We start from the raw sequence: 10,201 nt of genomic DNA, 5'->3' as shown, positions 1-10,201 counted from the left end.
CGTTTGTGGTATCGTGAAGAACAACTATGGTTGAGGTATGTAAGGTCTTTCTTCCTTCTTTCGGCATGATTTCGTAAGTCACATCACCCTTATAAGAGATTCAAGGGGACAAGTTCTTGTGTATGCTCTTTGTCGACGGATTAAGGTCATTTAGAAGTTCATAAAGTTGATATAGATAAGTTGTAAGTTGTCAGTAGTTGTATTTCATGGATATTCCCTAGAAATGAGTAGAGCTCCAGGAAGTTTGTATTGTATATAATACAAGAAGTGTAATCTCCAATTGATTATTACCTATAAACGGCCTAACGGGATAAAGGTCTTGCATAGTCGATAGAATGACTTTATTGCTAGAAACAGATCATGATAGTTTAAAGAAATATAGCCATAACCTCCCTAATGTCAGGGAGAGCGGAGTATAAGTTAAGAAAGTTAATAAGTTGGCTAAACATGAGTCCCCTCGTAGATTAAAGATTTCGGATAAACGAGCTATCCAACGAATGTTAACATGAAAGTAGAAGAAGATAAAGTTACATAAGTTGTAGAATCAGATTGTAATAGGGCCAGTGATGGTCATACATGTCCTTGATAGACATGAACTTCCTAAAGCTAAGGGAAGTAGGATATGAGTAATGAACGTAAGAAGCAGTTTAAAGGAAATGAGTTAATAAATTCGAATCATGAGTTACCGAGAGTAATGGACGAGTTTATTTTTTTATAAGTACGAGTACCTAGTTTACAGATTGTTGATTGCTGAATGTTGTTTGATGTTGCATATACATATGTATGGTCCCTATGGATGGTCACTAATGAACTCATTGGTGCACAATAAGGGTGGTTATAGACGGTCAGGAGCATGCATAGCCAAACCCGAGTATGCTAGTCGTACGGATTATCTACTTAGATTCGCGTACGTGCCACCAGACACTTATGGTTGTAGTGCACCTCACGGACGGTCTACCTTGTGACGCATAAGAGCCATTTTATGTTTAGTTTGTACGAATAGATGACGATGTAGTAAAAGATCAGAAATCCAGATATTAGAGATAGTTTAGAATAGTATGATAGTACAAGTTGTGTAGTTAGACAGAGGGACCAAGGGGTCAGAGAGATTGTGATCTGGTAAGCCGATCGAGAGTACGTGGTAAGTCCACTCTTATTATTATCTTTCAGTAGAGATTCTACTGTATTCATTCATGTTTTTTAGTTTCCAAGTTTATATATATATTATTTTCTGCCTTACATACTTGGTGTATTTCATTGTACTAACGTCCCATTGCCGGGGTGCTACATTTCATGCCTGGGGTGCAGGTAATCAATTTGACGAGCCCTCACAGTAGACGGGGTTGATGTTCAGCGGAGGATCGATAAGACTCCATTTCATTCAGAGTGCATCCGAGTCTGGAGATCATGGTATTAAAGTTTTGCTACATACTTATGGGTAGGCATGGGCCCTGTTCTAACCATGTTTGATGTCAAATACTCTTAGGGGCTTTATAGACACAGGTTAAGTATGTACAGTATAGTGGACTTGCCGGCATTCGTTTATGTTTTCCTTTTGGGTTATCCGGTATTGATATTCATAGTGGCCTCTTCGGCCAGAACATGTACTGATGTTTTGAGTATGGTGGATAGCTGATACGATGTTGCCCACCTATGATTTATTACGAGTTGCGGCCATGTTCGCCATGATAGCTTATAGTACGATAGAGTTCGGCCATGTCAGCCTATGTACGTTATAGGTTACGTCCAGTATTCAGGAGTTGCAGAGTGGTTCGCTCGAGCCAGTACGACACAGGGTGCCGGCCACATCTCACCTAGGTTGCGGTATGACAAACTTGATATCAGAGTAAGACGTGTCTTAGGGAGTCTACAAAGTTATTTCTAGTAGAGTATAGTTTATGGATGTGTTGTGCACCACATTTATAAACAGGAAGCTACAGGCCATTTAGGATTGGTTACCCTTCTTTCTAATCCAGATCGTGTTGTATAAAGCTGAGTCATAAGGAGTCAATGTCTAACTCTTATTTGATAAATGTTGTACAGAGATGCCTGACACAAGAAGAGTTACAGCTAGTTAGAAGGGTAAGGCTATTGAGGAGGAAGGTACTAGTAACTACCCCTAGTTAATGCAGATCAATCTGAGGTTCGGGTTGAGTCATCTTCCCGATTATCCCCTACTCCACCAGCACCAGGGGAGCTTCATAGAGCTCCAGCATCTCCAGTACCCTCACCAGTCCCTACTAATTAGGATCTCAGGAGTGATGTGCATTTTTTGACCTAGTTAGTAGCTACATGACATCAAACTAGAGGGCCAGCTAGTGTGGAACCTTCTATGGGACCCGAAAGTTTGAGAGTCCGCGAGTTTATTGCTTTGAGCCCTCCAAAGTTCATGGGGACGGATCAGTACGAGTATCCCCAGGATTTTATTGACTAGCTTTACAGGATCTTTCGAGTTATGCATGCATACGAGACAGTGGCAGTGAAGTTAGCAGCTTTCAGGCTACGAGATATAACTGTGTATTGGTATGATTCAGGGGAATTATCCAGAGGGCAAAATGCACAACCAGCAAAGTTGAGAGAATTCTCCAAAGCCTTCCTGGACCATTACTTACCATTGGAGATTCGGGAGGTCAAGGTTGATCAGCTTTTATCCCAACAGCAGGGTGACATGAGTGTTCACGAGTACAGCTTCAGGTTTGACTCATTGGCTAGGTATGCCCCATATTTGGTTGATACAATGCGTGCCAAGATACATCGGTTTGTGGTAGGGCTAACACCAGAGTTAGTCGAAGCTTGTACCACATACTTGTTGAATGACAATATGGACATATCTCGAATTTAGGTTTTTTCCCATAATCTAAAGGAGTATAAACAGTGACAGCAGATAGAGCAAGCTCGAGATAGGCAGCAAGGTAAGAGAGACAGGCCAGTTGATGAGTATGTGGGGGCAGCGAGTAGTAGTAGGTCTCAGAGAAGACGATGTCAGTCAGCAGCACAGGTAGGGGCAATTTATCCAGGCCTCATGAGACCCAACATTCTCAGAGTACTCAGTTAAACAGGTCAAGGATCAAACAAAACCACCTCGATGTGAGCAGTGGCGAAGGAGACACGAGGGACCATACTTACGAGGTACGAATGCTTGTTTCAGATATGGCACCCCAGGGCATATGGCACGGAATTGTCCGACATTAAGTCATGAGGGTAGCAGTAGTTCGGGATAGCCTATGGGTTCAATACCTTCGGTTCAACGTGGCAGAGGTAAAAGGAGAGCATCAGGCTCGAGAGAGTACTAGAATCATATGTATGTAATAGGGTATCAGTGGGACCTCGAGCACTCATCAGAAAGGCATTTAGGTATATTACCTATATGTTAGTAAGCCTTTATATATCTTGTATGATATTAGAAGATGTAGTTAACTTAATTAACAATGGAGATAGAATGTCGTATCCAAGATGAGTCATAGTGAAGCATAGTTAAGGGGTAGAAAGGCTAAATAAAATTCGGGTAGTAGCTTAGATACCCTAGAACTCCCAAGATAAGATGTAAATCACAGTAAGAACCAAGTGACCTAGACATGGTAAGATTACTAATCAATGATCATGACAAGGAAAATGATAACCTTTAAAAAGGGATTATACGTTAGAAAGTTCGATAAGTAGCACGATAACTTCTAGCATAAGATTATGGCAAGGGCCTAGAGGGAGCCCAATTTGTAAATAGTAAGCAGGATTAGGATGTATTAACTAGGCATAGACCAAAATAGAATGAGAAACGGGATAAAATCCATAACTATAAGTCAGTAACATTCGTAAATATAAGGCTTTGGATAAGGATGTTAGTCGCGAGGAAGGTAGACAGTTAGAGTTAATATTCGAGGACGAATATTTCTAAGGGGAGAGGATATTACACCCCGTACCTTTGTATGTCATGTTCGTCGTAAGTTAGTCGACGTACGTACGAGAAAAATATACGTGTGAGGTTATAAGCACGTAAGCTCATGCCTAGTACGCTACACTTTGCACCTATATGTTGTTTGTGTCGTGACTGAGCTAATGTTACACCCTGTATCTTCATACGTCTAGTGCTTCATAAGTTAATCGACGTAAGCCAGGAGAATAAGGTTATCTTTAAGATTACATGTGTTTTATGATGTTTAAGCAAGTGATAAGTAAGTGTCGTAAGGATTGGAAGATAAACAGAATGAAGAAAAAAAGTTCATCAAAGTCGGTAAATTGGAAATGTTATAATCTGTACTTTCGGGGTAAGACTAGGAGTGTTTAAGATGGTAAGAAGGTCATTTGTTAGGCATTTGAATCACATAATATTCGTATGGTACGTTTTGAAGTCAAGCTAGTTGTAAAACAAAAGTAGGCAAAAGTTATCGCAAGTTGCCTTTACAAGTTTACTAAAATTTGGGACTTATGTCACCGAACTTTTATCACAATATACTTGGAGTTACGCGGTTATCCATCCACCAAATCGAAGGTATACGAGTCTAGTTTCCAATATATTAAACCATTCACCGATACAATATCGGAGTAGAGAGATATTCATATTTTTGCTAGACTGCGCTGGCAGCCCCATTGGGACCCACATAGGCAGTGGAAGGTTCCACCTTTCTATTAAAGAGATGCAGCCCTTTCCCCCACCTCATTTTTAGCCCAAAACTGAACCCTAAGCTCCTAAAGAGATCCCAAGATCCTCTCCTACCATTCAAGTAAAGTTCTATAAGAAATCAAATTGGTTTTTCCTTGGAGATCATATAAGTGTAAGAGAAAACTTGGTCTTCCCTTGTTGTGGTGAGATTAAAATCACTTCAAGTTGAAGTAAGGTATAAGGGGGTTGATTTGTACATCCAAGGTAATACTCACACTCTCCTACATGTATAAGAGTTTAATGAATTCTTTGAAGTGTTGTTTGATTAAGAACTCATGAGATAAAGGTTGGAAATCGTATTTAAAGTGTTTTGTTGTAGTGGACTGGTTTGAAGCAATGTTTGTGTTGTGTTGTGGTTTGAAATATGTGGAATAGCTTGGGTATTATGTGGTTAATGTTATTCTTTTGTTGTTATTATTGTTAAGAGAATAAGGAAAGTAGATAGAAGTAGGGGAGGTGCTGCCCTATTTTGTATATGCAAGCTTGCCGCTCATCGGCTATCGATATGTTCTTAATAATTATAAAAGCTATGTTTTCATCTTGTAGACCAGTATATTGATGAGTCCCTTGTGGTATCATGAAGAACAGCTATGGTTGAGGTATGAAAGGTCTTCCTTCTTTCTTTCGGCATGATTTAGTAAGTCATGTCACACCTATAAGAGATTCAAGGGGATAAGGTCTTGTGTATGCTCCTTGTCGATGGATTAAGGTCGTCTATAAGTTCATGACGTTAATCTAGATAAGTTGTAAGATGTCTATAGTTGTCCTTCATGGATATTCCCTAGAGATGAGTAGAGATCCGGGAAGCTTGTATTGTATATAACACAAGAAGTGTAATCTCTGATTGATTGTTACCTATAAATGGCCTAACGAGCTAGAGGTCTTGCACATTTGATAGAATGACTTAATCTCTAGAAATAGATCATGATAGTAAAATAAAGATAGCCATAACCTCTCTAATGTTAGGGAGAGCAGAATAGAAGTTAAGAAAGGTAATAAGCTGCCAAAACACGAGTCCCCTTGTAGATTAAATATTTCGGACAAACGAGCTAACCAACAAATGGTAACATAAAAGTAGAAGAAGATAAAGTTATATAAGTTGTAGAATCATATTGTAATAGGGCCAAGTGATCTTCATACACATCCTAGGATAGACACGAACTTCCTAAAGCTAAGGGAAGTAGGATATGAATAATGAACGTAAGAAGAGGTTTAAAGGAAACGAGTTAGCAAATACGAATCAAGAGTTACAGAGAGTACTGGACGAGATTTTTTTTATATAACTACGAGTACCTAGCTTACAGATTGTTGATTGTTGAATGTTGTTTGATGTTGCATATACATAAGTATGGGCCCTATGGACGGTCACTAGTGAACACATAGGTGCACTGTAAGGGTGGTTATGGACGGTCAGCAGAATGCATAGCCAAACCCGAGTATGTGAGCCGTACGGATGGTTTGCTTAGCTATGCGTACGTGCCACCAGACACTTATGGTTATAGTACGCCTTATGGATGGTTTTCCATGCTACGCATAAGAGCTACTTTATGTTCACTTTGTAATAGATGACGATGTAGTAAAAGATCATAAAAGCAGTCATTAGAGATAGTTGAGTGTACTATGATAGTACAAGTTGTGTAGTTAGAGAGAGGGACCAAGTGGTCCTAGCGATTGTGATCTGGTAAGCTGATCGAGAGTACGTGGTACTTCCACTCTTGTTCGTATCTATCATCAGATATTCTACTATATTCATTCATGTTCTTTAGTTTCCGAATTTATATATATTATTTTCTGCCTTACATACTTGGTACATTTTGTTGTATTAACGTCCCATTACTGGGGCACTGCATTTCATGCCTGCAGGTGTAGGTAATCGGCTTGATGATCCCTCACAGTAAACCGGATTGATATTCAGCGGAGGATCGGTAAGATTCCATTTTTTCGGAGTGTAGTTGAATCTAGAGGACATGGTATTAGAGTTTTGCTTTAGACTTATGGGTAGGCCGGGGACCTATCCCGATCATGTTTGATGTCAAACACTCTTAGACGCTTTTATAGGAACAGGTTCAGTATGTACAGTATGTCAGTAGCATTTCCGGCCCTCGTTTATGTTTTCCTTTTGGATTATCCGGTATTGATACTCATAGTGGCCTCCTCGGCCCGAACATGTATTGATGTTTTGAGTATGATGGCTAGTTGATACTACGCTTTCCCGCCTACGATATATTACGAGTTGCGACCATGTAGGTCATGATAACATATAGCATGATATCGTTCAGCCATGTCAGTCTATGTATATTCTGGGTTATGTCCAACATTAAAGAGTTGCAGAGTTGGTTCGCTTAGGCAAGTAAAGCATCGGGTGCCGACCATGCCTCACCTATGTTGGGGTGTGACAACAAGCCTCCAAACTACTTGAATCTACCCAATTATATTTAAATAAGTCAAAACAAGCTTTAGAAACTAACCTAATATAAAAAAGGCTCGATCTTTAACATATTTGGAAAAGTCAATAAAAAGTCAACCGGACCCACTTTGTCAAAATCCGAAATCAAGACCAAATCCCGATTATCCATTCACTCCCGAGTCTAAATATGTAATTTATTTTGAGATCCAACCTCAAATTGAGGTCTAAATCTCCAAAATATCAAATCTTAAGCTTCTACCTAACCCCGATTCTACTCTATGGAAATCTAGATTTAAGGTTTAAAATCTATGAAAATTGATCAAAAATGAGTTAAAGCTACTAACCCTTGAGTTGGGAAGACAATTCTCTTCAAAAATAATCTCCCAAAAAGTCTAGGTCTCAAAATGGAATAAAATAAGGTAATCTCGCAATCCCCTATTTTTACCTAGTTGTAGATGTCACAGTTGCGAACGCTGGTTCACAATTGTGTAGCTTGCAAATGTGAACCAGTGTTCGCAAATGTGATAATGCCCCCTAAGCTCAGAAGTCGCAAATATGACACCAAGTTCGCAATTGCAAAGGTCGCAAATGCAACTCCAGCTTCGCAATTAAGAAGCTAGCCTGCCCCTCCATGATCAATGATGTTTATGAGCTTCCAAACCATCCACTTGATCTGGTGCGAGAAAAAGATACATGTTCAACCGGAGATTGGATAGCATCTAAACTTTATCCCTTAGACAAGCGAGCAAATTGGGCCAAGAAGAAGAAGGGCTTAAAATCCATGGATTTCATAGTTGAGGCCAAGATGTGGTTGTACATAATCTATAGCAGAGTTGCACCTTGTGAGAATGTCTCTGATGTTCCATATGTTAGAGCCCTGATGATAGCATGCGTACTTGATGGCATTCCAGTGAATGTCGGTTATTATATCATTCAGGAACTGAAAGAGTACCTGCTGCAAGACAGTTCAGGCTTGATGTTCCCTTCGTTGATCATAGAGCTGTGACGGCGGGCAGATGTTGATGTGCGTAGCACCGATCATTGGTTTCCAACCGACAAACCCTTACATCCGTTGAGAGTGATGGGAAGATGTAGTGCAGTAACAATTAAGAAGAGGAATATCACCACGGTTGCCAGACCAGAATCCTCCTCACAAGCTACACATCCCGAGGGACCATTTGGGATGCTTAATTCCCAGCTTGCTTCCATTTGTGACTTAGTGTCATAGCTCTCTAGTGGACCCTCACACTCCCAGCCGATGCCTGACTACTACACTAGAGATAAAATGAAGACATACCTGGAGGCCCAGAAAAAACAGGCAGAGTCTCATGAGAAGTTAGCAACTTTTGTTAGCAGGCTCTAGGTAGCATACGGCAATATGGCCAAGGCACATGTTGATCTCCAGGCAGACTTCAAGAAGTAGAAAGAGAAAAATCAGAAGAAGGGTAAATACATGGTAAACATGTGGAGAGGCATCAAGGCCATATTCAAATAGGGGCAGCCGAACAAGAAGATACTAGTTAAAGACGAGGATGACAATGAGAAGTATTCTTTCTTGTCGGAGGATAATGATGTTGATGATACCGGTGACGATGAAGCCCAGATCTTCAGACAGCAGTGATGAGCCTTTTTCCCGAAGTTTGCTAGTCTAATGCAGACCTCAGGGAGACCCTCAAACTACTCTTATTTTACTCTAATATTATGTTGTGAGGACACTGCATTATTTTTAGTTGGGTGGCTTTAGGGAGTATACTTTATTGGTACATCTATGCTTGACTTGTGTACTTGTCGGGCTTATGATTTTGCATGGATATTGTGTGCCTTTGTCGGGCTTGTTTTACTATTGTGGATGATCATATGCCTTTGTCGGGCGTAGTTTGTGATTGGTGATATATTTGCAGATTAATCACTTTTGTTATTTTATTTTATTTAGTAGGTTTTAGTTATTTTATTTTTATTTCTATAGTAGTAATATACTTGTCAATAAATCTCCTTGGATTTTCTTTATGCTATGGTTCTTTCCCGAGAAATAGTTTTGTGTTGAACTGGGTGACTTTTCCCTATGATAGATGGCGTGACAACTTTCTTTAGGGAATTAATTTTGTTTAGTTATGTGGAGACTTGTGGATTGTTTGGTACGAGTAAAATTAGTCTTTTGCATATGAGTTGTGAATTGAATATATCCCTCCGAAATTTTGTGTTGTAAATTAAAAAATTAAGTTGCATGGGGTAAAATAACTTTTATGGTAACTTTTTGGCTCATTTTGTGACTCTTCGCCCCCTAGTTGGCATGATATTGCTCTAATTGTTCTTATTATGAAGTAAAATTAATCCTTCTTGATTAGTTCATGTGCCATGTGTGTTAGTTTTTGTTAAAAAAATTCTTGTGCTTACTTTTATCATTTAGAATTTGCTCGGTTGGTCGATCAATGCTAATCTTAATTATGTTTGGTTGGAGGGATGACCTTAGACATTCTTTGTGATCTTTGAAAAAACCTCTTTAGCCTTTTGAGCCTATAATTTCATAAATATTATCACTAGTTAACCCTTTTTGAGCCTTTAGCCTTTTCTTTGGCTACCACATTACAAACCTTTACCCCTTTTGTAAAATAATTCCCTCTTTTAAACTCGACCCTCCTTGAATGTTAAGAATGAGGCAAAAAGCCTAAGTTGTGGGTGTTGGTATTAATTAGGAAATGGTGAAGATGTACATTGTGTGTAGAAGCAAATACCTCAAAGTTGTGTTATGTGAAGACACCCCAAGCTCCAAAAAAACAAAAAGATGGAGTCTTGAGAAAATTAAAGAGGTAACACAACTAGAGGGTAGTTATGAAATTCGAGGTGGTTCAATGTTGGAAACTAGAGGTCAATAAGGGCTATGTGGTTTAAAAAGAATCAAAGTGCAAAAAGAAAGACAAATGTGGGTAGTGTTCAAGGAGGGTGCAGTCACTTGTATCCCAAATGCTTATCCTACCCTTCCCTAAGCCTACAATACAAGCTTAAAAAGTCTTTATGGGATCTCCAACCGAATGTTCTTAAATTGGCGGTGAATTAAAATAAGGGCAAGCTTATGGCATGATATTTGTTAATACTTGAAATTCTTTGTTGAGAGAAAGTGACTTTGTGCATTTGTCCCT

The 10,201-nt window shown here is 39.4% G+C and overlaps 1 protein-coding gene across 1 annotated transcript; it reads left to right on the top strand.

The window, feature by feature from the left end:
• Positions 1 to 2,455: 2,455 nt before the first annotated feature.
• On the top strand, positions 2,456 to 2,842 carry LOC138895648 (uncharacterized). Its single transcript, XM_070180358.1, has one exon. It carries the CDS (start codon positions 2,456 to 2,458, stop codon positions 2,840 to 2,842), a length of 387 nt encoding a protein of 128 aa, XP_070036459.1.
• Positions 2,843 to 10,201: the final 7,359 nt, after the last annotated feature.

This window comes from Nicotiana tomentosiformis, chromosome 7 (assembly GCF_000390325.3).
Source record: "Nicotiana tomentosiformis chromosome 7, ASM39032v3, whole genome shotgun sequence".
NCBI classification, from domain to species: domain Eukaryota; kingdom Viridiplantae; phylum Streptophyta; class Magnoliopsida; order Solanales; family Solanaceae; genus Nicotiana; species Nicotiana tomentosiformis.
This window is presented reverse-complemented; position numbering and strand designations above follow the sequence as displayed.

Bases quoted from the DNA above. Each gene is read 5' to 3' on its own strand.
- LOC138895648 (XM_070180358.1), top strand. From the start codon at position 2,456: ATGCATGCATACGAGACAGTGGCAGTGAAGTTAGCAGCTTTCAGGCTA.